This window comes from Myotis yumanensis, unplaced genomic scaffold, assembly GCF_028538775.1.
Source record: "Myotis yumanensis isolate MYYU_CA2020_CCGP unplaced genomic scaffold, mMyoYum1.0.hap1 SCAF_6, whole genome shotgun sequence".
Classification (NCBI taxonomy): Eukaryota; Metazoa; Chordata; class Mammalia; order Chiroptera; family Vespertilionidae; genus Myotis; species Myotis yumanensis.
Window position 1 is genome coordinate 87,454,201 of NW_027223757.1, and position 27,318 is coordinate 87,481,518.

The 27,318-nt window shown below is 53.0% G+C and overlaps 1 protein-coding gene across 2 annotated transcripts in view; it reads right to left on the bottom strand.

The window, feature by feature from the left end:
- DAAM2 (dishevelled associated activator of morphogenesis 2) overlaps nt 1–27,318 on the bottom strand; it is a 104,091-nt gene that overhangs the window by 3,070 nt on the left and 73,703 nt on the right. For both annotated transcript variants that reach the window (XM_070418640.1, XM_070418641.1), the window contains exons 9-24: nt 26,379–26,445; nt 25,306–25,423; nt 23,340–23,478; nt 21,449–21,507; nt 21,124–21,308; nt 20,253–20,549; nt 15,434–15,541; nt 11,890–11,996; nt 10,589–10,673; nt 8,533–8,639; nt 8,324–8,412; nt 3,728–3,896; nt 3,423–3,530; nt 2,447–2,507; nt 1,246–1,377; nt 20–190 (exon numbers count right to left, since the gene is read on the bottom strand). In XM_070418640.1, the coding sequence (XP_070274741.1) occupies nt 20–190; nt 1,246–1,377; nt 2,447–2,507; nt 3,423–3,530; nt 3,728–3,896; nt 8,324–8,412; nt 8,533–8,639; nt 10,589–10,673; nt 11,890–11,996; nt 15,434–15,541; nt 20,253–20,549; nt 21,124–21,308; nt 21,449–21,507; nt 23,340–23,478; nt 25,306–25,423; nt 26,379–26,445 (2,002 nt within the window). The remainder of the gene's footprint in view (nt 1–19; nt 191–1,245; nt 1,378–2,446; nt 2,508–3,422; nt 3,531–3,727; nt 3,897–8,323; nt 8,413–8,532; nt 8,640–10,588; nt 10,674–11,889; nt 11,997–15,433; nt 15,542–20,252; nt 20,550–21,123; nt 21,309–21,448; nt 21,508–23,339; nt 23,479–25,305; nt 25,424–26,378; nt 26,446–27,318) is intronic.

Consider the following 27,318-nt stretch of genomic DNA (forward strand, 5'->3'; position numbering starts at 1 on the left):
GGCTCTGCCCACCACTCACCATGGCTTCCATGCGCACCCGCCGCTCCTCCTCCTCCTTCTTCCTCCTCATGGCCTCCAGGTCCTGCCGGGCCTCTGCGAAGGCCTGCAGGAAGGTGTCGAAGATGCCAAAGAATTCGTCTGGCTGCATCTTGCTGTCCTGCTCCCCAAAGTGCACCAGCGCCTTGGAGAACTGTAAGGGGGAGAAGAGGTTGGAGAGTCACCCCTGAGCACCATGGGCCACGTGGTTAGCTGGGCGCCAGCCAGAGATGAGCCCAGGCCGAGGCTGGGGCATTTTCATGGGGTCAGGGCTGGAGAAGGGGAGCCCCCTTGTCAGCAGGGTGCAGACAAGGCTGAAGGAAAAGGTGGAGGTAGACACCCTGGGGATGTGGGGGTCCAAGCTGGCTGACGAGGCTGCCCAGAGCCACTTCTGGGTCTGTCACGGCGTGAGTATGGGACAGGAGCTACAGACCTTGGGACCGAACTGCCTGGTCAGAAATCAAAAGGACCTCGGAGCTCATAGTTATTGGGCTAGTTAGCTAAGTGTCCTGTGCCTCAGTTTTCTCATCTGTAAAGTGGGGATGATAATAGAACCTACTTCAGTGTTGTTGTGGGGGTTAACGAGTTAACAGAGGTAACCAGGCACTGCTCTTCAGTGAGAGCCACCACCTCTGACCCACTCAGAGTCCTCCCAGGAAGACCTCCCTGCCCCATGTGTGCTCCACGGACCCGCGTGGGAGCTCCCGTGGGCGTCTCAGCACTGCTGGACCCCAGGCCCCATTCCGGACCCCCTGAAGGAGGATGCACATTTTACAAAAACTCCCACAGACGGGTGTCCGCATGCAAGTCAGTGCAGGAGGCAGGAACTGAGGCCGAAGCTGAGCTCCAGTCATTCTGACCCAGCTCTGTCCAGCACAGCAAGTTCCTGAACCTCTCTGGATCTCGGTGCACGGATCTGTGGAAAGGGCCAATAACCGTTCAACAAACCCATAAAGTGGGCAATGAGACCGAGGTAAAGCAATGCGGTGCCTGACACCTGAAGAATGAGTTAGGGTCTTTGCATCAGAGTTGCTATTGCTTCCTGGTGGGAGTGAGGACATGGTTGGTCCTCAGGGCTCTGCGATTCTGGGTCTGTCCCTTCTGGGGCACCTGGTAGGAGTGGGTGAAGGAGCCCCGTCGACATAAGGCCGAGTTGGAGAGGCATGGGGCGGGCTAGGCTAGGGTGAGCGGAGGCTTGGGCACCCTCACCTTGTCCCGGGCCTCACTGAGCTGGTCCTCCAGCTCTGAAAAGCTAAAGCTGGACACCGTGATGAAGTCGCTCATGACTGGGACGAACTTGTCATTTGGTTCCCTCGCCTGGCGTTTCTGATATTCCAGCTCCTGAGGGGGGAGAGTGAAGTGCTGGTTAGACTGGTGGTGGGTCGGAGTCGGGAATTCTGGGTCACCATCCCGCCCTCCCTGCCTGTCAGTCACGGGGCAGTGAGCCTTCTTTGGGAAGAGGGACACCCTGGGTGTCAGTTTTAAGGGTGGAAAAGGTTGTGAGAGTGACCAGCCAGTCCATCCACCTCTCTCCTTCCCTTGCCCACCCTGCCCTCTTCCTGTCTCTAGATCCGGGCTACCCAAGAGTGGCCTGCCACCAGCCGCGTAGGCCTCACCTGGGGAAGGTGAACAAACACAGGCCCTCGTGTCCCACCCAGACCTATGGGATCAGAGTCTGCCTTTTAGCAAGACCCTCAGGTGATCTGTGTGCACATCCAGGTGGGAGACGCATTCCTAAATCTCGCTGGCGCTGCTGGCCCGGACCACGCTTTGGGAAGCACTTGATACGTTGGCTGTCACCCTCAGTGGCAGTGAAAGGTTCTTTCTCATATTTAACTTTATTCTCTAAGCTCATTCTCCATACCCGTGACACCCCTCCCACCCCTCCCCCCCCCCCCGCCCCACATGCACTCAGTGAAGACGGGTATGGTGGACAAAGGGTTGGGGACATCCCCACCCTGAGCCAGCCTAGCCTAGGGCCAGAGACAGTGTCGTCAGAGGAGCCATCGGAATGGTCTCCAGCAAAGAGTGCAGCCAGGCTCCTCTAGGGCCTGGGAGGGGTAAAGAGAAAGGAGGCAGAGACTCCTGGGGATAGCGGTCCCAGTGTCACACTGTGCCACCTGCCCCTCGCCGGCGCCCAGAGGACGTGGGTCCTCTTTCCCACCTACTGGAGTCAGAGTTAAGCATGTGTCTGATCTACGGTTCAGTCCACTCCACCACCCAGTACACATGTTGGACAGGGACTGGGTTAGTCTCAGGATCCCCCTTTGAGAGACTAACTTTAAGCCCCGGATAAGCCAATCCTCCTCCCTGAGGCTGGCTCTGTGCTAGGCAGGCATCTGACAGGGTCTGCCGCCTTGGGGCCCACCGTCGGACCCAGTGCCCCTGACCGCAGGAACGATGTACTCACCACCTCGACCGCTCTGAGGCCCTTCCTGAGGTTGCCTATCTCCTTCTCCAGCTCTGCCAGGCTGTGGGGGGACATGGAGGGAGGGACAGGAGATGAGGGTGGTCCAGCAGAGGGCAGTTCTAAACCCCGAGGCCTGGGGGTCAGTGGGCCTGCGCCCCAGCCCTGCATTGGCCACTAACACGTAGCCAATCTTCCACCTTCCTTCCCACCCACTGTGCTCTGTCGGTGCGGCTATAGAATAACAGGGGTGAAGCTTATGCTCTATAGAACCCCTGAGACCGGAAATGTCAGGTTTGTGACACATGGCCTCTGGCATGGATTTATTTTTTACCACCGGGGGATAGGTGTAAGTTCATAACTTACAAGTATTATACTTGCAAGCACTAAGCATTTGATGATGTTAGCCATGTACCACTGCATTTCTGCTTCTATTGAAGATGCTTCTATCAGCTTATACGTATATGTTCCGGTCTGACTTCTTGCCTATAGCAGATGCTGCGGGTGCCCCACCCACAGCTCCTTGGACCATTCACTGCAGTGCGCAGTGCTGACTTGGGCTATGAGCCCTTTTTCTGGGAGCCAGAGAGTAATGCCCCACCCCCTGAGCCCCTCAGCCAGTGACAGACAGGAGATGGTGTATGATGTCCCAGCTCCCTCACCACTTGGCAAGACTAGAAGAGTGTCTTGCACTATCTCCCTGACTTCCCTGGAAAGGGTCAAGCTCCAGCTGCCCCCAGTGGTAGCTGGTGGAATTACACCCCTATTAGTAGCCTTCCCATCCCTGGCTCCCTTCCCCAGCCCCACTCTGATTCCTGGGAGATCCCAGAATAAAGGTTTGAAGAGCAAATAGTCTGTCTTCATTTGCAGACTCAGAGACAGTGCCCCTCCCTAGTCAGCCCGGAGTAGCCCCAAGGAGGACATTCGGACAAGAGCGTGTGTGGACATGAGAGGATGCGGCCTCGGAGGGACCCCTCACTTGACTTTGGCGGCTTCTGGAAGATGCTGCAGTTCCGAGGGCATGTTCAGGATGTCGGGGAAGTGCTTCTCCAGGATCATGATCAGGTAATGGAGCAGAGAGATGTTCCTGCGGGGGAAAGGCAGCTCATGGCTAAGGGAACGAGGGTCAGCAGGAAACCAGGCTGAGGTGTAGAGGAGAGAGGCCACGGGTTGGGTTGGAAATGCAGGGAGGGCCCAAGGGATGAGGGGAGAGGCCTGGAGGCGGGGGGGGGGGGGGGGGGGGGGGGGGCGGTGATGGAGGCTCAGGAAGCAGGCAGACCACACCTGTCGATGCTGGACTTGGTGTCGGCGATCTTGTTGAGGCTGGCCACCCGGAACCCGTAGGCGCCCCCACGCTGCCCCTTGTTCATGAAGTTCCCGATGGCCAGGACGATCTCCAGCATTTGCTTCAGACGCCTGCTGCGGACCAGCTCCCGGGAGGCCAGCAGGATGGCTGGGGGGCGGGGGAGGGGGACAGTTCAGATCCCTACAGATGGGGCCAGGGCAGCTGGTCCCCTCGCACCCCAGGATGGTGCCACCACAAAGTCCAGAAAAGGGGCTGCAAGTGTCTTCCACTCTCAGAAGGGCAGGAACCGTGCCCACGCCTCTACAGACCAGCTACTCCACACCTGCCCACCGCCAGGGCCGGGACCAACTCGCCGCACGCCAATTTGCCAAATAACGCATTCTTAGAATGCGCCAACTCTTCCTAAGAATATATTTGAGAATATCTTTTCTTGTGGCTATTAAAAGATTACTAATATATTCTTTCTCTGGATATATATATATATATAAGCATGTAATACTTTCACTTTTCTAAGCTTAGTGATTAAAGTGTAAATTTCAGCATTTTACATATTATAGGACTGTCCGTACCTCTTTTTGAAATGCTGAATTTTATTGATATTTTTGGAAAGAAAAATATCCTATCAAATTAAATTATAACATTTCACCAACTGTGATATTCCCAAATTACTCTTGTCCTATAAGATAGTGGTGTGCTCTGTGGATGATGGTGTCTTTGAGTAAATAGATGATTTGACATCTGTTGAAATCATTTTTATTTATTTATTTTATATATTTTTATTGATTTCAGAGAGGAAGGGAGAGGGAGAGAGAGATAGAAACACCAATGATGAGAGAGGATCACTGATCGGCTGCCTTCTGCACACCCCCCCACTGGGGATCGAGCCCACAACCCAGGCATGTGCCCTTGACTGGAATCGAACCTGAGACCCTTCAGTCCGCAAACCGATGCTCTATCCACTGATCCAAACCGGCTAGGGCAAATATCATTTTTAAAATCGTCCCCACCTTTAGGTATTTTAGCTATTTTATCCTCTTATCTTAAGTACTGGCTTGGCTGGAAATACAAGTTAAGCCAGCAGTGACCAGAACTTCAGTAGTGAAGTCTAACGTGGAGGGCATGGCCCTTCCTCAGCTCCTCTGTATTTAAGGCAAATGTGCAGAATCGGGAGACAAGTCCTACACTGAAATGCTGGCCACTAGCTGTGGAATTGCCTTTTGATTATTAAATGTGGTGCTTAGGAGACCAAAGTAGCCTCTAATCTTTGGCTTATGCCAAACTGAACATGCTGTAAGATGCTGCTATGAAGACAAAATGAGAACCGTCTGTTAAAAGTGTGCAGAAAATCTTCAAGACAGTTAAAGGTAATTGGAGGAGGAGGAGGAGAAGAAAGAGGAAGAGGAGGAGGAGGAGGAGGAGAGAAGAGGAGGAGGAGAGAAGAGGAGGAGGAGGAAGAAGAAGAGAGTACTATGGGAGGATTGTCAGTAGCTTCTGAAGTTGAACATGTACATATTCTATGACCCTTACACTTGAAGCGCATTTGAATGGTTTCCAGTCCTCCTCCCCTTAAATTACAAATAGACTGGTGAAATAAATTATGGTATATTGATAAATGGAAATAAATGCAGCCCTGAGGATGAATAACCCACTGCTACACTTAACAACAAGGGTAACTCACAACCATAATGCTGAGCAAAAGAAACAAGCATAAAATTATTCATACTCTGTCCCACTTCTATAACGCTCAAGCTGGACAAAACCTTTAGAGAGAAGGGGAGAGTTTGGTTGGAGGGGGTAATGTTTGAGGCGGCGGGGCATGAAGAAGGGGCTACAAACATTCCACTCGACCTGATGTCAATCACACCGGTGAGCTCACTTCACCGTCATTTCCCAAGTGGGACTCATGATTCCGTGTCCTTCTCCACACGCACATTTCAATAAAAAGTTCACTTTAAAATAAAACTGCTTATAAAAGTTTCCAGCAGTTTTTATTGGTTGGGATCGTTTCTCTTTGGTTGATAAGCTATTTGAAAAATTTGCGAAGGAATCCTCCTGAAAATGCTGAAATGTTGGCAAAACAGATGACAGGAGTTCAAAGGAAATCAGTGCAAGTGGGGAGAGGCCCATGTGCAGTGCAGACAGTTCAGATACGTTCATAAGGATAATGGGCTCATGAATACATTCATAGGAGGATGTTTACATTGGAGACCATATTCATCTTGACTATATTCAGTAAATGTATTCATAATAAGAATCAGTAAATTTGGTATATCCCAAAAATGAACATATTCATAAGAATATATTCAAGAAATGTTTATGAATATATTCATAAAAGAACTGGCACATTTGTCAAGTTTGGGGAATGGGCCCAGAGGACCTTCTGGGGGATGGGGGGTGTGTGGAGAGGTGTCAATAGCTCACCAACCAGCTCACCCAGGAGTATTTCCTCGGAGAACTGAAGGGAGAAGTATGAACCCCAGTCCTGCACCCTCCTCTGTCCCCAGCCCGTCAAGCCCACTGACCTGATTCTGTAAGATATACTTCAGCCGCCTCTGCCCGCCCCTGGGAGGGAGGAGACCTGTGGGCCCTTCTAGAACAGCAGCTATAGCCGGGCGGTGACGACCTTCCGGCAGGTTTTGCCATCTAAACATGCCTCGCTCTGCCTGGTGATATGAAAGGCAGACTCTTCTCTCGGTCGCAGTGACTAACTTAGGGGGAGCTGAGGAGTGGCGCTGGGAACAGGAAATCATCTGAGAGTAAAGCCACCGGATGGCTAAGCTACTCGGGCCCCACAGTCCCAAGTGCTATTGCTTATATTTCTCCACCGACCCAAGAGACACAAGCAGCTGAGCACATATGTCTTCGGCTGAACCCCTGACCTGTGCCTCAGGCCCCGAGGGCAGTCGGCAGGACAAAGAAAGATGTGTGAAGGGAAGGCCTTAGACCTGCAGGGTCACACTGACCTTGCTCTCGGTCCTTTATAACACAGATCACAGCCAGCCTGCAGTGCCCTTGTTGGGTGCGAGTGCTTGTGTGTGGGTGTGAGTACGTGTGCATGTGTGTCAGGATCCAGATCACAGAAGATGTCTGCCTCTAGCTCTGTCAGGCCGCAGCTGCCCCCGGAAACCTCCCTGAAGCAGCTTGGAGAACTCCAGAAAGGATCATTCTCTGCACGGGGCATCCCAGGACGTGCCAGCAGCCTCGGTGTCCAGCAGAGGGGGCCCATGCTCTGCCCCCAGCCCGTCCCCCTCAGCATCCTGGACACAGGCTCCCTAGTTCCGCGTCACTGACCCTGTCCTCACCACCAATGAGCCTCACAGCCTGGCCTGCATCGCCCTCCCGTCCCCATGGCTACCCACCATCCTGACCACCTGCCTCTCCCCCTCCTGCCCCTCCACCTCCGTCTCTGCCACCCTCTGGGGATTACACCAGGAGGAGAGCGAGGGGATGGATTTTGAAGAACAACATCGTGTTCCAATCCTCACTCCACCACGCACCAGTCACGTGGCCTAAGGCAACATGTCCCGATCATCTCAGAGGTGAGAGCTCTGCCCCCGCAGGGTTGTGGTGAGGATGAGCCCATCCGCGTGGAGTGTTTCACACAGCGCTTGGCACATGGTTCTCATTTAATAACCAAGTGCTCCTTTGGAAAAGGCCTGTCGGTGTAGGACCAGGTTCTCGCACCCAGAAAACCAGATGTCACCTGGGATCGCCTTGCCCATTTCCTCCTTCCCGAGTAGCTCACACTTAAAACAATGTGCCCCGCAGTCTCCCATGAGCTGAGCACCTCTCCCGCAGGGTCAAGGTTGATGCGGCCAAAGCATGCCAGGAACTGTTCTCGGTGCTGCCTTGCTATTACAGGGTCCCCCTTATCTGCGGGGGTTCTGTTCCAAAACCAAGGACAGTACCGAACCCCATCATACTGTGATTCTTCCTGTACGTACATACTTACGATAAAGGTTAATTTATAGATCAGGCACAGTAAGAGGTGAACAATAACCAGTAGTACATGAGGACAATTACAGCAATAAGTTATGTGAACACAGCCTCTCTCTCTGATCATGGAGACGGACACTAAGTGACTAATGAGGGGGAGTGTGTACAGCATTGGATATTCTGGACAAAGGGATGGTTCACGCCCCAGGCGGAACGGAGCGGAATGGCATGAGCGTTCCTAATGCTACTCAGAACGGCGCACAATTTAAAACTTAAGAATTGTCTGTTTCTGCAACCTTCCATTTAATATTTTTGGGCCATAGTTGACCGCAGGTAGCTGAAACCATGGAAACCCAGATAAGGCAGGACTACTGTGTCATCATTTCTTCAGCATCTCTGTCCCACGCTGGGGCAGATGTCACAGATCCTCCTCCCTAGCGAGTCTGCCTGCTGAGGCACAGGAACTGTGTCCATGTGTGGCACATGAGCTAACATACACAAGTGCATGTATCTACAAAATCAGCGTTAGAGTTTGGTTTTGGATTTTGGGGGGATTTTCCTCTGCCCATTCCTGAACTTCCTCCCCAGCCTCCCCAGATGCCTCTCCTCTTCGGCTTCCTCCATCCCCTCAGCCCTACCTTCCACTTTGGGCTTGGCCTCCGCCAGCCGCTCCTGGAACTTCTTCTTGAAGAAGAGGGCCTGCAGGCGCTGCTGGTAGTGGTCGATCCTGTGGACGGGGAGGCTACATCATAGGCGGCCCCCCTCCGGCCCCAGCCCCAGCCCCAGAAGCCAGCCAGGCCCCTCCTCAGCCAGCCTTCCCCCCCTTCCCGCCACACCCGCGGCTGACCTGCTCATTTCATAGAGGAAGCGGTCAGCGCGGGCCATCCGCTCGATCTCATGCTTGTGCTCCTCGAGGAGGTCAATGTCACTCTTCTCCGGGATGAACTTGAGGAGCTGCAAAGAGCAGGTGGAGGTCAGACAGGAAGCTGGTATGGCAGCGCAGCCCACGGAAGCCCACACTGACAGGCTCAACCTGGGGAGGCGTCCCCTTAACTACAACACAGGCATCCTCTGCGGATGGTCTGCATTTCATCTGCCCGAAAGGAACCGCAGGGCACCCGGTTCTAGACTCCTTCCTTCCTTCCTTCCTTCCTTCCTTCCTTCCTTCCTTCCTTCCTTCCTTTCTTCCTTTCTTCCTTCCTTCCTCCCTTCCTCCCTTTCCTCCCTTTCCTCCCTTTCCTCCCTTCCTCCCTTTCCTTCCTTCCTTCCTTCCTTCCTTCCTTCGTTTTAACTTTTTTTAAATTAAGAAATAACTTACATAGAGCTAAGTACATTATTCTTAAGTATACAGCTCAGCGACTTTCTTCTTTTGAAACCTTTATTGAGGTTGTTTATATAGAGTAGAACGCGCCCCTTTTAAATGTGCAGGTCAATGAGTTTTACAAAACTATCCGCCACCACGCAGACAAGATGCAGAAGATTTCCATCCCACCAGAAAATTCCCTTGTGTCACTTTAAGCAGCCAGCTCCCAGCCCCCCGCCCCCCGCCCCGCCGCAACACACAACATAGCCTCTCGGCTGAAGTCTGTCACCTTAGGGTGGATGTGCCTATTCTTAAACTTCTTATAAATGGACTCAAGGTGTGTGTTCCCTTTAGTGTCTGCCTTCCTTCACTCAGTACAGTGTCTGAGATTCGTCCACGCCGTAAGTGTGGATGGTCTGTTTCTTGTTCATTGCTGAGCAGTATTCTACTGGGGCAATATACCACAGTCTAGTGCAGGGGTGGGCCAACTTTTTGACTCGAGGGCCACAATGGGTTCTTAAACTGGACCGGAGGGCCGGAACAAAAGCATGGATGGAGTGTTTGTGTGAACTAATATAAATTCAAAGTAAACATCATTACATAAAAGGGTACGGTCTTTTTTTTTTTTTTTTAGTTTTATTCATTTCAAACGGGCCGGATCCGGCCCACGGGCCGTAGTTTGCCCACGGCTGGTCTATGCTTTCCTACGGATAGACACTGGGCCGCTCACGGGAGGGGGGTGGGGTCTGAGTGTATCCCTAGGAGAGGGGCTGCTGGGCAGTTGGGCAGGTGTGTGTGGCCTCTGTGTGCCCTGCCAAGTGCTTTTCCAGATGACTGCCTGGAACGAGAACTCCCATCGCTTCCCCCCCCAGCCCACACTTGGATGGTCTGTCTTTCTAACCTTAGCTATTCTGGTGGGTACGTGGGGCCACTGCACACACCCACATCGACCCTGTTTCTCTGATAACCAATAGGAGCCACTAAAAATTCTCCTTCATGAAGTACTTGTTCAAGTTTTTGCTCATTTTTAAGTGCCGTTGTTTGCCATATTCTCACTGATTTGTAGAGTTCTTTATTCTGAACATGAGGTCTTTGCTTGATATACCAAAGGCAAACATCTTCTAAGGCAGTGATGGCAAACCTATGACACGCGTGTCAGAGGTGACACGCGAACTCATTTTTTTGGTTGATTTTTCTTTGTTAAATGGCATTTAAACATATAAAATAAATATCAAAAATATAAGTCCTTGTTTTACTATGGTTGCAAATATAAAAAAATTTCTATATGTGACACGGCACCAGAGTTAAGTTAGGGTTTTTCAAAATGCTGACATGCCAAGCTCAAAAGGTTCGCCATCACTGTTCCAAGGTTTGGCTTGTCTTTCTGCTCTAATATAAAATAATGTAATACAACAGTACCTTGGATGAACAGAGTTCAGGATTTTAATGGAGTCAATTAATGGTGGTGTGGGTTGGCTAAGGGAAGTTTCCAGAAACCTCTCTGCCACTCCTCCAGCCTCTAGCCTGATTTCTCCGGGACCACTGGGTCTCTCGGGGGGCTGTCGGGAAGGGGTTCGCTGCCTCCCCTTGAGGGGCTCACCTGCTCCAGCATGTCCTTGGCGAGGTCCTCCTGCTCGTCCATCTTCAGGACGGCCTGGCGGATCTCCTCGTTAGAGAGCTTCAACCTAGGCAGAGCCCAGCCCTGAGCAGCCTGGCGGGTGGGTGTCCGCTCGGGACAGACCCCGCTCACTTCTCCCTCCTCCCTCACGGAACGTAGAGCACGGAGCACCTTGGAGAGTCTTCCCCAGCTCTGGCAAAGCCTCCTCAGACTACACTAACTTGGTTCACTCCCTAAACTCAACAACGAGGTCTTTTCGTATCTGCCAATGCATCTGCGGTCTGATGCCTGAGTCTCCCTGAGGGCTGACAGGGGACAGGGGCGTCTGGGAGTAAAGGGGCATCTTGGGTGCCTGATCTTCCTCCTCCTCCTCCTCCTCCTGCCTAAGATGCCCGCAGCATCTCCCTGGGAGCACGGGAGGAGGGCAGGCCTCTGAGGGGCAGCTTCCTGCTTCCCTCATTCTCGGCAGACAGAACAGCCTCAGTCTGGGACAGCCTCAGCTCCCGCACAGCTGTTCAATCCGGCTTATCCGCTTGCTGTCTGGGGAGGGGGAGGAGCCCACCCCAGACACGCGCGCGCGCGCGCGCGCGCGCGCGCGCGCGCACACACACACACACACACACACATACACACATACACACCCCTTCCCAGCCCCTCCAGGTGCTCAGCCAATGGGAGCCTGGGGTACAGACCTCTCCTCCACCAGCAAGGGGGAGGAACAGAGGCCTGGGCCTTGTGGGAGGGAAGGAGGGGTGGGTGTCCCAGGGACGGCTGGGGCAGCACTAAGAATAGTCTGGGAGGCGGTGCCCTCTGACCCTGGCCCAGGCGGGAGGCCCCGCACAGAAGCTGTGCTGTTAGTGCACATACTGCCCTGTTTGTTCTGCAGCCACGGGAAATGCTTGGGGGCTGAGATCATGCTGCTCCGTGGCCTGAGCCTGGGGGCCTCCATGGGCTCAGAGCCACTCCACCAGCAGACGCTGACCAGGCTGGTCAGGAGCCTCGAGATGGGGCAGTTTCCTGTGTGCAGAGCCCCACGCTGCTGCTGACATGGGTTCCCGGGGAGGGTTCTAGATCGGGGCCTCGTCCCCTTTCCCAGCAGGCAGCAGACAGGGGAGGCCAGAGACTGCTGTCACCCCAGTCCTCGGCCACCTACCTCCCCCAGGCATTCAAGTCCACCATCTCCCTCCACACGCCCCATCTCAGTCCTCTGCTTCCTGGGGGCCCAGCCCCTCCCACCAGGAAGGTATCCTGGGGCAGGCCCCCCAGGCCAGGCAAGCACTTACTTGGAGAGCAGGATGATGCAGTTCTGCGCCCTCCGGCCGTCAATGACCGACAGCTCTTTGACCTTGCGGGAGGCCAGGTAGATGTCCTCCGTGGAGCCCAACTCTTTCTGCACCCAACAAGCCAGTCAGAAAGGTGAGGTGTGTGTCTCCCCCAAACCTCTACTCTCCGCCCCGCCCCCTGAAGGAGCTTCCCCGCTACCAACCAGGCCAGGCGCCTGGTGTGAGAGAAAGGGAGAGGAAAAGGCCGGGGAGAGAGGAGGTGGGTCATTCCTGACCCAGTAGGAGGCACCTGGGACTTCAACCTGGGCTAGAATGAGTTGGGGGCAATGAAGAGCCCTTTTTAGAGATGGCCCTCTCTGGGCAAACTAGAGAGGAGCTGTTCCGATGGAGGGAGACACTGATCCATGGCTGCGGGAATGTCATAGGATCTACACAACCCCAGAGACTCCACCCCCACTCCCACCGCCCCACCCAAACTCCCCAAAACGTAAGAAGCTGGTTCTAGGTCCCCACAAGGTCACAGTCCCTAGACTCCTGGAGACTTCAGGCCCGGTCCAATGTCCTCTGGGGAGAGGGCATCCACATGTTCAGAGGTAGGGAAACTGAGGCAGAATTCCCTGTAGAATTCTCTCCTTGGAGGTTCTAGCAGGCGTATTCCCAAAAAATCAAAGACCACCCCCCCACCCCCACCCCCTGCCTTCTCTGAGCCCCTAATGAGCTTCTATCCTGGGAGCTGCCTCCAAGTACATGCTCCATGCTGTGCACCTGCAGGAGCCACCACTCGCATGGCCACCTCTGTGAGCTGTGCCCAGTCTGCTCAGTCCTACAGGACGGCCTGGTGCCCCCCTCCTGGGGCGGGGGGAGGGGGCAACAGACCAGGAGCTTCCTCCTCACTCCCGTACCCATTCTCTCCACCACAGGCCGGGTCTGCTGGTGCTAAGCCCTCTCCTATGTTTCTCTTTCTCTTTGGGGACCTCCCCAGGCCACCCTGTATCAACGGGGAATGATACAGTGGGGCCTTGACTTACGAGTGTCCCGACTAACGAATTTTTTGAGATACCAGCTGTCTAGGCCGATTTTTTGCATTGAGTTGATAGAGTAATTTGAGTTAACGAGCTCTTTAACGAGCTCCTTAACGAGCGAGCTTGGTCTCTGTGAATTAAACTCGTAAGTCAAGGCCCCACTGTAGAAGGTAGAAAGGACAGGCCTGCTCTTTGGGGCCCAGGCCAGGCAGCAGCCTGGGGGAGTAGTTAAAGGTCGGAGCGTCCAGGCCCCTCAGTGACTCACCTGTTGAGAAGTATTAGTTATCAGCTCCTAGGCAGGCAGCAGCCACAGCCAACAGAGGATTAAACATGCACAACCCAAGAGGCCCAGGGACACAGGGACGGGAGGGGAGACGTGGGGGCCCCTCATCTCTACTCTGCTGCTCCATCCCAACCAGACGCCTGGCTGGAGAGGGGGACGGGGAGGAGCACGCACAGGAGCAGCTTCTAGCAGACATGCACCCCAAGCCAAACTCAGCGGAGGACAGGCAGCACCCCCCACAGGTCCTGGGCGCAGAGGACCCCCGCCACTCCCCACCGAGAGGCCCACCAACCCCAGCTGCCGGTCCCAGGCGTCCCTCTCCTCCGCCTGGAATCTCCACCCCATGAGTTAAACTTTCTAAACGGAGGAGGAACACAGGGAACTTGAGCCGGGCCCTGTGGAAGTTGTGTTCCTTGAGGCGAGGGAAGCCGGCGTCCCTGAATTCTGCTCCCCGTCCCTTGCCCCTCATCAGTCTTTGAATCTCTCAGGGGAGCTGAGGTGGAGCTCACCCCTGGTTCTCCCTTCCTGACCCTGATGAGCTGAAATCACCAAGTCAGGACCCATGTGGGGCAGAGAGGGAGACCCACAGCGCATAGGCCCTCCCTCCGCCCACAACCACCCAGGTCCCCAGACAGCGAGAGGAGGCGACCGGCTCTGCTGCTGTGAATTTAACCCCAACCACTTGGCCTGGGTGAATTTTGTGCCCAGACAGGGTGCTGGACTGAGTGGGCTCAGAGCAGCGGGGGGAAGGGGGTAGCAGGGGGAGAGGAAGACAGACCAGGGGGCTTTCTGTCTAACTCTTCTCCACTCACCAAATGGGGAGGCCCAAACCCAGCCTGTGCTCAACCCCACAGCCCCTCTTTCCCTACTGGCCCCGTCCCAGCCCTGCCTCAGGATCCCGGAGATGATGCTCAAAGTAGATGGAGGCATGTGATTGGCCACGCCCGGAACACCCCTTGCAGGCACTCCCTGCATCCCCAGACCCCCTTGGAGCACTGACATGCAGGAGCACCAGGCACTCAGGATGCCTCCAGTCACTGCCTGTGCCCATGCAGCCTGGCACGAGCAAGGGCTGAAAATGCCTCCTGCAAGCAGATGCCTTGAGCACCCACATTTAAATGACATAAACAACCATCTGGTTTTTCTAGAACCCCCAAACAGGCCAGAGCCCTGCCCCCACCCCTTTGGCTAGTCTCCTGGGAGCAGGGACACCTGCCCTCAGCCCCCACCGCCCTCAGAAAGGGTCAGCCTCGGGCCTGGACTTGGCAGGAAGAAGTGGGGAGCCTGGTCACTACATGCAGCCGCTGCCCAGGGCCCAGGAGGACACAGCTCCCATCACTGGCACCTGGGGAGTCCTCAGGGCTGGAACCCTGGGCTCAGCAGAGAGAACACAGAAGAAAAGAGCACAGCCCTGAGCGGAAACAGCCCCTGGAGGCAGGCCAGAGAGAAAGCAAACCCTCCCAGGCCTGGGCTGGTAATGCCCACCTGGACTTGGGGGCAGCCCCCAGATGTGCCGCTGCAATGCAGATTCCTGGGCCCCAACTCATTTCCTGACTCACATTCACGTGAGGATGAGGTCCAAGAACCCCCATTTTTGGCAAGCGCACAGGCACTCTGCACAGCTAAGATCCCTGGCTCAGGAATACCCTGTATTCTGCCCCCAACCCTACCCCCCCTAATGCTGCTTACTGGTCAGCCATCTGTACCCAGCGCCTGCAGATCAAAGCCCAGGGCCTCTGCCTGCCTGCCCGGGGCCTGGTCCAGCCTCAACCCCTAACATGACCTTGAAACATTAGCATCCTCTGCTACCCTACTCTTGGGGGTGTTGAGAGATGAGAGTATGTAGAGAAAATGGTTTGAAAAGTTAAAATGCCTTTTAGGTACAGTCCCTAAATCCTGCGGTCAAAGAAAGAGCAGGATCAGCAGTGGCCAGGCCCTCGGATCCACCTCCAGTGCTCCAGGATGAGAGAGGGAAACCAACACATGCTCATTCATCACTTGATGTGTGACTACAAACGGTAATACTATGGGATGTCTCCCCTCCTGCACTGCATGCCTCCACTTCATATCTACGTTCCCAGCAAGCGCATGGGGCCTGGCAAAGGATCAAATCATTCAATACATTCAGGAGGGTGGGAGGGAGGGGCTATGTGTCAGACACTGTGGGTTTAGTAAGGCGCAAATGTGAAGTCAAGGCTAAAAGACAAGATCCAAGAGGCTCAGGGGGGCAGGGTCTTACCTGGTGCCTCTGATAGGCTGAGAACATTTTCTCAAAGTCCTGTAGGTCCAGAATCCGAAATATCTGCATGTCATCAATCTCATTCCATACGGTGCCAGGGACACGCTCCTAAGATTCGGGGCGGGGAGGACACCCATGGTTGACTCACTTCCTTCTCTGTGGAGATGGCTGGTGCCTCCCTACCCCCACCTGCCCCCAGGAGCACACATCCTGACAGCCAGGCAGCCAGGCCCTCAGAAAGGGGTCATCCTCCCCTCTAACCTCCACCCTTTCTCAATACTCGGCCACAGAGTAGAGGCCAGAGACAACCTCCTTCCCCGCCTGTCCAGGTGGGGCCACATGTAAGCACGTGACACAAATCAGTGGGTGAGCCGAGTGAGGGATGGGCGAGTATGAAATTCCTTCCAGAAAAGCCAAGCCAAGCCAGCGCTCTCGGGCCCTTCCCCTGAAGGCGGGCTGGGGGGGTCAGCGGCAGGAAGAGTGCCCACACACATGGGGGATCCTGGCATCCTTAGTGCCAACGGTATTTCCTGCATCTGAGATGGTCATTTTCTCTCCCAGGGGTCTTCCTCCCACTTTCCCAGATTCCCAGAAAGCGGACCAATGTCAAAGGCTGGGACATCCTGTCCCCTCCAGTGACTGCCCGGGCCAGTGAGACTCTGCCACAATTTCCTGTTGGTCAGACCCAGGGAAGATGGCCCGTAGCTTATGACTGGGAAGGGCCCAGGAGTTTACATTCCACGGCCCTTCACCATAGGCCCCGTCCACTTCTGTTAGGACCCTTGCAGTGAACCCCACCCCAGGGGCCTCGGAAGAAGCTGTCAGTCTCCAGGGAGGAGCTGCCAGCCAAGCCAGGCCACTCCAGTGGTCCTGTGACACCTGAGGATGGCTTACAGCAGGGGTGGGCAACCCCTGGCACGCATGCCAAACATGGCACGCAAAACCCTCTCTTACAATCTTCCATTTACAATTTTTTTCTTAATATCGACTTTTTTATTTTTCAGATAAATTCAGTGTAGGTGCATCTTAGATAAATAATTTTACATAACAAGTTATCTTAAAGACCATAGACATGGATTGATGAGAGAGGGGAAGAGCAATTTCTATGCCTCTGCCTTAACTCTCCCTGCCTTCCTAGATCCGACCAGTGTTTTGGTTTCATCCACATACGCTTGTGAATTTTTGTTCTCAGTGATGAATTTTGTTAAGTCTCGTCATAGGAGTAGCCTGACAGATGAAAGTGGTAGCTCGTGCATATCTCTGAAGGTCACGAAATATAAACCTGATGTAAAATCTCTGTCATCAGTGATGCAGCAACGAAAGTCCCACTGATCATATCAAAGGGAGTCATAAAGTTTTCTGTCGGACTATCAGTGTACATGTATACATTAAAAAATAAATGTATTTTTCATCATCATATACTGTGTTTTTGTCGCTCGAATGAATTTTATTATTTCTTCAAGGTTCTTCACATACGTACACCTTAAGAGATATCAAGTATGCGTAACATGTTCTCAAAAAATTAGGGTTGGCATGCAGAAGAATTTTGAGTCAGAGATTTTGCTGGTTTTGGCACGCACTCACAAAAAGGTTGCCCACCCCTGGCTTAGAGGGTGCAGCAGAGGTCCTCCCTGCAGGTGCTCCACCCCCTCCTCCCAGAACCCACCTCACCTACATCTTTGCTGACTTTTCAGGTAGCGCCTCCCACCGTCCTCTGGCTGCAGGGCAGCTGGGGAGCCTTCCTAATGCCCCCGCCTCCTCCCCCCACCTCCCCCTCAGCAAGGCTTGGAGAGAGAAACATACCTTTCACTCACGTTTATTTTCTTAAACTCTGGAAAAGGGGAGGCTAGGCCAGAGCAGGGGGTGGGGACATTCCTGTGGCCTTCCTAAGGCCAGGGACCCTCTTGTGGAATGCCGGGCTGGGAAGCTCGGAGCGGCAAGGGATACAGGCAACTGGCCAAACCCAACACAGACACATTCTTTTCATGGCAGAAGCAGCCACTGTGTGCGTGCGTGTGCGTGTGTGCGTGTGTGTGTGTGTGTGTGTGTGTGTACATGCACAGGAGCACGCGTGGGGTCGGGGAAGAGGAAGGGGTCTGGGGAGGGGGGCCAGGCTCCTGGAATGGGGAAGGTAGTAGCAGAGAGGAGATGGTAGGAACGGAATTGGGGCAGGCAGGGGAGAGAAACTTCTAATTCGGTCCCCACCTAAACCCAGGCCTGGGGGGCAGGTGGGCACACTGGGAAGGCTCAGAGAGGTGAAGCCTCCCATTGCTCCTCATTCCCGGTGAGGCCGGGATGAGAAAAAGGGCGGATTGAGAGGGTGGGATGCTGAGCGCTAGGAAGAAACAACAGACTGAGGGCCAGCCTCGCCGCGTGTCTTCCCAAACACTCGCCCTCCCCCGTATTCGCCACAGGAACGCCCGGTGGGGTGCGCCGAGTCTGCAGCCAGACAGGGGTACGTCTATTCCAGTGTTCTCCACACCCTACATCTCACCAGGTTACCCTGATGTGCCTGCCATGCATCATCATCCCCAGATTTAGTTTTGCTGCCACTCTGGCCGAGGCCCCATCACCTGTGGCCTAGATTCCTGGAGTTTCTGCCCCTCAGGGACAGCTTGTGTAAGCCAGGGAGATCTTTCTCAACGTGCATGTCACTGTTTCCCTCAAGGAGCGTGTGGGGTCAGTGAGACCAGGCTGGCTTGCTCTGTCTCTGTCCAGTCACTCTGTGGGACCACTGGCAAATGGAGGGGCACTGTTCTCCTCTCATGTCACAGGGGTGGGGGGGGGGGAGGGGAAACCGAATTTCAATGGTGCTTCCTTACTGAGCTAAAGTGTAGATTAAGTGAGGCAACATACTCAAAGCACACAGGGCAGTGCCACCACCAATAACCAATCTATTATTATTATTAATATTACAACTTCCTCTGTGTTAGTCACTTGGCACGTACTTTATATGTATTACAACAACCTTTGCTATGGATGTCATAATTACCCTCATCTTACAGATCAAGAACCTGAAGCCCAAACGATGAAATGACCCCTCGTCATACAAGTCAAAGCTTGCGGCTGGGATAATGGGTTCACAAAACATTATTTGACTCCCCGCCACCCACCCCGGCTAAGAACCGTCTACAGCTCCCAGGACTGCTCCCCGATGCCTATTCCACCACAACGGTGCTTTCCAGCCTAGGAATGAAACTGGCCTGCGCTGGGCCCCTGAGGAGTTCGGTAGGCTTTATTAGTACCGGACCCCGGAGAAAACCTAGACACAAAGCTCTATATGATAAAAATGTTGCAAAAATGTTTTGCCTTGTCTGTAGTCCTTAATTGCTAAGGTACCTAATCAACTTTTCGTGACATTTTAAAACCATAAATTAAAAGTTGTAAGTATAGGAGATGCAGATTATATCTTTTTTTATGACAATTTAAAAACATCATTTCTGATTATGGACAATGAACATGCCCACACAGCCTCTGGCCTCTGGTTCTGCAGAGCTGGCTGCAGAGCTGGCTGCCGGCTCCCATGCCCTTGCCTTCCTGCCTTGCCTCGTAACCATGGAGAAGCATGCACAGGGCACAACTGTGCAATGCAGCTGCCACTGACTTCAACAGTGCTTCTTCAACATGCTGCTAAGAGGTGGCTCTAAAGTTTTAATAACTCAGGTTGAAGGTGTTATCAGAGGCCTAGTAGACTACGAATGGGCTGTATTCATGCATCGTGTTTCTACCTGGGTCACAGAACCAGAGGTGGAAGGAGTCGTAGAGATCACCTGGATCACAGAACCAGAGATGGAAGGAATCATAGAGATCACCTTACAGACAAGTAAATGGAGTGTGGGCAACATGAGTGGTTTCACAGGCCACACAGGTAGAGCCAAACCTGATCTTGTTAGAGGGTAGAACCTCTCCCTCAGTCCATCCTCAGGATCTAGAAGTGTTTCTTCAAACACTTTCTAGATCCAAAGGTCAGAGGGCACCCATTACTCTCAGCTCCAATCATAGCTGTTGTTGAAGGGTGAGTGTGAGTCAGGCCAACTGAATCCAATTGCCTTACATGTGTTTATCTCAGGGACAAAGTCACTGATCCTCTTAATAAGACACAGTACAGAACCAGGTGCAGGGCTTGACCCAGGCTGCAACTGGCCATCATTTTCTAGGGGTCTAATGTGACCCAGGACATCTATGCTCTATGATCTTGAACGTCTGACAGAGAAGTCAACTCCACACGTGGGCCTGGAGTGGGTGATTAGTGGGTAATATTTGTGAGGACCTCTCACTGCTGAGCCATCTAGAAAGTAGCACCATTCTCCTGGGAAGATGCCAAAATGGCTATATCTTGGCACCAAACTCTTCATTGCAAGGGTGTCATAGCCCCTGCCATGGCCTCATTTCAGTCCTTGATCTTTACCATCTCAGTCCTTGGTCCAAGATCTTTGCCTAGATCTTCTACCCTTTTCCTCAGATTCACCTTGTCCTTATGGCTCCAGTCCAGCCCTTGTCTTGTCTAGAAAGCACCCCTGCTTGGCCCATGCTCTTGTATCTATATTACTCCATTAATCCTCAGCACAGATAAATTCCTTCTGTAGGTGGCTTGGGCAATGTAAGCATTACCACATGCAGAGCCATGTCCTCCCAGGGTAGAATGTTCTTCCCGGTGGACAGTGCGCTGCCTGGCATCAGCAACCCCATCTTTTGCATCCTCTATGTCACCCCTTACACCCACCAAGGAAAGAACCCAGGGGATAGATCTCCAAACAGTGGGGCTCACTGCCCCCCAGCTGTAGGAGGAGGGATGCACGGGCCTCCCCTGGTGACTCACCTCATTCAGCTTGACCCAGTTGAAGGACTTCAGCGGGTGGGAAGGTTGGGGGACACACTTCTTCCTGAGTGAGACATCACTGCTGGGGAAAGGGTCTGGAGGGACAGGCAGGCCAATGCCGAAGCAAGGTGGGGCGCCAGGGGGAATGGGAGGCCCACCAGGTGGAAGGGGTGGTGGCGGTGGGGGACAGCAGGTGAACGGTAAAGGGGGTGCAGGTGGAGGCAGGTCATTGGTTGTCAACGAGGAAGTCAAGGTAAGTGGGCCTCCAGGGGGAAGTGGGGAAGATACAGGTCCTGTCTGTGAGGAGACAGAAAAATCAGAAGAACAAAGCCTTCAGCAATGATTCCTTTCAGGTGTCCCACTATTATTCCTTTCCTTATTCTTATTCTCCATCTACACTAGATCTACCAATCCTGCTCTTACCTCCCACCTACACTGAGCTCCCATTTTCTCTCTGTATCTCAAACATCCACCACACACACAACCACAGATAGAGAGACACAAACGTCACACACTCACACACAGACACTGAGCAAAGTCACAGTCGCCACAATGCAACAGCAGGGTTGACACAGAGAGTTGTGTAGGCCACTACCTGCTGAGGGCAGGGAAGCCAAAAGCCCACCTGCACTCTACTTCCAAGGTGTGCTTCCTGGGACAGCACCACCCAGAAGAAGGAGCATTACTTTTACTAAGTAACACAAAGGTGTCACCCTTACAGCTTCAGGAGCCCCCTCTATGCAGGGATGAGGCCCCCCTCTCTTCTCCCTCATCCCGGGATCCTCGGCCCCTCCCCACACCTGCTCTTCCCTCCATATCCTGAAGGTCTCTAGGCTCATCTATGTGGAAGGAGAGGAGAGGGCCCACGTACTGAGATCTCACTGAGTTGGGCTACCAGCTCAGCCACTTGTCCCCGAGCCTGGCGCAGCTCCTGGGACTCTCGGGCCAGCTTGTCCTTCATCTTGTTCAGCGTCCGCATCATCTCTTCCTTCTCCAGAGTCTTTGTCTCACACTCTCGCTCCTTCCTCTCCAGCTTGCTCACCAGTTCCGTGTGTTCTGGATGATGTGGGGCGGGAGAGGAAATGGAGAGAGAGAATGTGAGTCTGCGTGTGTTCCCCTCCAGAGGAGGTGGGTCCTGGGCTGGCCAGCGGGAGGGGTGTGTGGAGCATGGAGCAGGTGTAGGCAGAGCTCCTCACCTTTCCGGAACTTCTCTGCCTGGTCTCGCCACTGCTTCACTTCATTCTCATTGATGAGCCTGGTGGGGAGCAGAGGGAGGGTCCTGTTGAACGTTGGCACTCAACCTCCCATTGGTGCCTGGACCCCAGTCCATCTGACCACATCGAGGAGGGCAGGATTTTGACTCTCCGGATGTTCCTCCAGGGCCCCATCCCTTCCCAGTTCTGTGTGTTTCTGCATGGACTGTGAAAGCTACAAGGACCCTCAGGTGCCCTGTAATCTAACCCCTTTGTGAAACAGTTGAAGCTCCTGAGATGAGACTGGAGACAGTTTTAATGGTAGAACAAGGCCCAAATCTCAGGCTTCCCTTAGCTGTAATGATTTGTATCCCTTTGTAAAAACAGGTTTTTGCATTGACAGAGATCAAAATATTGGCACTACCCTGGTGCAGGCTTCTCAAGACCAATGTTTGAGAGTGAGAGAGGCCACCCATTCCAGCAACACAGAATGAGGGTGAGGCAGGGAGGTGTCTAAATTATAAGAAGTCCTCATTCGCATCAAACTCTTGCAACTGGGATAAAAGTAAGCTCTCGTTTAGACATTGAGGTACAAGGGAGGTGAAACCCCAAGGTGAGACCCCAGTAATCATGTCTTTGGTAAACCTGAGAATGTGGGAGAGCGAGATCCATGACTCTTGGCCTCCTCAACCAGGCTAAGGCTATAAACAGGGGACAGTGTGGAGGGGAAGTAACTTGTGCAGAGATTTCTTTGGGGAGAACCACCGCCATCATCCCCGATATTGCCACCTCCTTCACTACCATCTGTGAAATGGCTTCTTTGAGCCTCTCAGAGAGTTTTGACCCAGGTTCCTTGACACTGGGCAGGAGGCATGGTGGACTGGGGTCTGACTTGGGGCTGGGTAGGTCCAGAGAGTGAGGAAGCATTAAGCAGGACAGCGCTGCTGAGCTGGGGCCCAACAGCTCTCTAGTTTGTTGGCAGTAGCCGAATTGTTTAAGATTCATTTTCTGCTTGGTGTTGAAATGCAATACAAAAAATCAGTGAGAGCCTATTTAATCTCCTTAAGGGCAACTGGCTCAGACTTACGCTGAAAAATAAGTAAAAGCTTAACATTAAAATTTTAAAATTAAAATTCAGTGTTTAAAATTAAAAATTTATGCTGAAAGATACATAAACGTTTCAAATTAAAATTCAGTGTTTAAGTTTAAAATCAATATTCAGAACATAAGGTCTGAATATGACTGATGTGACTTGGAACTTGCTCTCTGTGTTCCTCTGTACCCAGGGTCAGACAAAGCCTATAAGGTCAGAAGACCTCGGGCTGCGCCATCCTTGTCCCATAACCTCATGGCTAAATGGTCTTGCCCTGCATCAGCGGTTGGAAAACCTCTAAAGGGACAGAGGTTTACATACTGTGTACAGTCTCTGCTGCCGATTCTTGTGTTTTTAACAACCCTTTTAAAGTGTAAAATCTCTTCTTAGCTCATGGACCACACAAACACAAGTTGGGGAGTTCGCCCACAGGCATGGCCTGCCGACTCCTCCTCTGTGTTGATGAGTTTAAACTCCTCCTCTATCCACTCCACTCAATGGACCAGTGAGAGGTAACCCCCAGCTGTGCTGTCCAATATGGTGTCACTAGCCATATGTCATATGGTTATTTGATTAAAAGGAAATGCAATGTAAAATTCAGTTCCTCAGCCACATATCAGTGCTCGGCAGCCACGTGTGGACAGGGTGGCTATGGACCACTTCTGTGATCTCAGAGTTCCTTTGGACAATGCTGCTCAAGGCCGGTGTGGAGATGTCTGGGGTGAGAGGGGGAGTGAGACCCCCAGGTAGGAGAGAGATGAGAAGGAGGAGGAAGACAAGGGAGGGCTCGCCACTGCTCACATGTTGACGATGTTCTTGACATTGAAGTTCTCCAAGGGAGCCAGGTCAGGGTCCACGCCCCGCTCATCCTGGAGGACAATCTGCTGTAGGATGCGGTCCAGGAGCTGCCACTGCTGCAGGTAGCCGCCATTCCGCTTGTCTGAGGGACACAGGTATTGCATCGACACTGAGCTCTGGAGCCCCTGGAGCCTCACCCTAGAGTCACTGCCTGGGCACAGGCTGGTGAGATGCCCCCCGCCCCCTTGGCAAGCTCCCAAGGGGCGGGAGGCAATGCAATTGCCGATGACGGAGAATCTCCAATCCAGCCATTTCTTGATTATCTGTGACTGACCCTCTGACTGTGTCAAACCTCTGGACATATTTCTCTGAAATGCTTCCTGTCTGCTTTTCTTCCCTGCGGGCACCCAAGCACGGTAGGCCTTGGGAATGCAAATTGCTTTTTCAATTACCTTAAAAAAAGCCTTTCAGAAGGCAAATCTGCTCCAAAATATTACATGCTGAATAAGGAAGTCTGCAGGGAAATTTTTTTAAAAAGAAGAGGTTTTAGGGCAGTATCTATGCTATTGTTCTACAGGGAAAGATGAATGGAAACTAACTGCAGGTGTGCACAGAGAGGGAATCAGACTGTGTCGGAGAAGTGGTGATGGAGCCCAGGGAAGGTTTGTTTTGGTGAAGGTGACCTTGAACTATGAAGGCAAAGGCATTGTGTGTTGTGTTCGATCTCACGGGGTCCCACTCTCATCCCCTCTAATCACAGTCTGGCTGGCATAGACACTCTTCATTGGTTCTTGATCCCCCATACTTCATCTCTGCTCACCACCAAGGAAGGTCAACCAGAGTGATCCTGACCTTGAAGTCAAATCACTAATGCCTACAAGATGGAAGGTCATGTCTGTAAAGCCCCTTCTGAAGTAGGTAGAGAGACCCAGACACGTGCCCACGGGACACCAAGCACAGGGACTTGGGGCAGAAGTCGGGTTTCCCAGGACCTTCCCGTGTCTTCCACGAAGACCTCTGCACTGACTTCTGGAGAAGAACTGAGCGGTTTCCAATCCCAGCCACTGCGTCTGTTGTTTTTTTTTTTTTTCCCACCACCCCACTGACACAGGCATTGCCACGTGGTGTCATGCTCCATTTACCTTTCACCCAGGAAACCAGGGTGGAGCCAGGACACTGGCTCACAGAAGCAGAACACGTGTCATCTAGAGCCCTGACCCCAAAAAAACAGCAGTTCCTTCCTATGCAAAGACTGGCTCAGCCTCAAGTTCATCCACTGAAAACAAGATCGTAATGCTCACTCTGTACATCATTCTGAGGTTCAGAGACACTGTGCCAAAGGCCTCACACCACACCTGGCCCAGAGCTGGCACACAGTAAACTGTCCTTGTCACCTTCACCACCACCACCACCACTTTCACTACCACCAAAGAGAGTCTGTCTAGGTTGACCACAATTTTTCAAATATTCCATTTTGTGACGAGCTTACATACCAAATGGTACAATTTCAAGTTGCATGCTGGAGTGGCTTATCAATAATTATATGTAATTTATGCAGTCACCGTGCACACTTGGATCTTAAGAGCTTAGCGTCTGCTCCCGTAGATGCTGACATTTGAAAAGAGAGGCAGGGGCAAGGGTATTAGGATGGGTTCCAGCAAGGATTGGCTGGAGGAATTGATTTTCAAAAAATTAGCCTGCTTATTGCACATCTGTGCCATCCCCCAAACACAGACCTTTTTGGAACTCCCCAAGAAGTCTGCCCATCCCCTGTCAGAACTGTCTGATTTCATGGTGATCAAGTACTGTTTGTTGGACTGGGATATTGGCACTGCTCGGGGCCAAGTCCAGCAACTGCCCAAGGTGATAGTGGAAGTCCTGCCCTTAGGAGGGAGAGAAGAGCAGGGGCCTGAGTCCTGGCCTGACCTCCCGGGGCTGGCTGAGGAAGTGGCAGGTGCTGGCTACTCACAGGGCATCTGCAGGCAGTGGTGCAAGACCGACAGCAGGCAGGGGTAGGCCTCCGTGTGCTTCAGCTTCCGGTGGATCAGCTCAAACATCTGGGAAGCACTCTTGGTGTCGATGTGGACCTGGGGGTTTGGGGGCAGCAGTGATTGGTTGGGGGAGACAGTGAGGAAGAGAATAGGGGAGAGAAGACCCTGCCTCCATCCACTGCACCATCCCCCAGGAGGACCCACCTTCCCCTGCCTCAGGCCCAGGGGAGAGAGGGAGATAAGCTAATTATATAACCAGGGTTTCTCAACCTCAGCCTATTGGCATCTTGGACCAGGTCATTTTTGTTGTAGGGGCTGCCTTGTTCACTGTAGGGTGATTGGCAGCATCCTGGCCTCTGTCTATCAGATGCCAGTGGCATCCTCCTTGCACTAGTCGTGACAACTTAAAAATGTCTCAAGACATATCGCCCCTGGTTGAGAACTACTGATTCAAACCCAGGGAAGGAAGCAGGGACACAGGTGAGTGAAGAAGCACGTGGCACACGGGTCCACAGCCTGGGCTCAGCCCCAGGCCTGCCCTCCGGTTGTGACAACAGAGAATATACAGGATGGTGGTTCGTGACTGAATCACCACCCAAAGCAGGTTTCTATTTGGATGGGGGTTTTATAGTACAAAATTTAAGCAGCAGCTTTGTGTGTTTCAGGGTTACTAGGGCTAAAATGAAAATATGATTTTGTTTGCTAAGCATGATCTGGTGAGTGATGGGAGGTGGCGACTCAGGGTCGCTAGAAGGCAGGGGAGAGTCGTCCAGGAGCAGCATCTGAGACTACTCAGCTGAAAGCAAGAATGTCTCTCTTTCCTCTGGGGGTTGTGACCCGCTAGGGGGTAAACACTCTACCAGGTGAAACCCGCCAGGTGAGGCTCACCAGAGCCAACATACTGCCGGGCATCCAGAAACAGGACCTGGCCATGGGGGGGGACCCACCAGGGAACCCAACCAACGCTAGACCCACCAAGCACAGGAGCTGTAGAAGCGGCTGTGGGGCCACCTGGACCGCCACAGTCACCTCACCCTGGCAGGCGCCTCACCATGTCAAACCTCCTGGCTAGCTCCAGGTCATCCTCATTCCGGACCATCTCGAAGAAATCTAAATGCCTAGAGAGGGTGGGAGCATAGAGAGCGCAGACATTAGCATCAGGACATCCTTGAAGGGTTACAGCCCCTTCAAGCCCCCACCAGCTAAACCTGAAAGCTTCCTTCAGGTGAGGCCAATGCCAAACCAGAAGGAAGCAGCTGTCTGTAGGCAACACTCCCCTGTATAGACTCCCTCTGGGAGGCCAACCCAGGGTTTTCTCAATGTCAGCACTACTGACATCGGGGTTGGATTACCCTTGGTTATGGGAGGTTCTATCAGTTGCAGGAGGTTCAGCAGCATCTGACTTCCACCCACGATATGCCCGCAGCACCCCCACCTTCAGTTGTGACGACCAAAAATGTCTCCAGGCATTGCCAAATGTCCCTGGGGTGGGGGTAAAATCGCTCCCAGTCAGGGACTACTGTCCTACATATACCTTCTCAGTGTTCTCATGCTGTCCCCATGTCAGCCCTCAAGGTCAATCTTACTCATTTTCCACCCCTTCACTCTCCTCTCCACTTCAAAAGGATTCACCCTCTTTCCCTTAAGGCCCAGTGTAATAAAATGCCTGTACCCATGGGACAGAGCCAGAGGGGCTGCTAGTCACACACGGGAATGTAACTGTGCCCTTGACCAACAAAGGGCTTTATGGCTTGTCTTCTGAGTGGGCCATTTCTGTTGAGCAGGAGCGCCCTGTAGGACATTCAGCATTTCTGGTCCCTAACAACCAGGCAGTCTGAAAACCAAACAACACTCCCACATGTTTCCAAATGCCCCCCAGGGGGGAAGTACTGCCACGGTTGAGGACTACAGGGTCCACCTGTCTATAACATCAGAGATGAGACAGCAGGTCAGCAAAGAGGACAGGTAGGGATATAGGTGAGACATGGGAC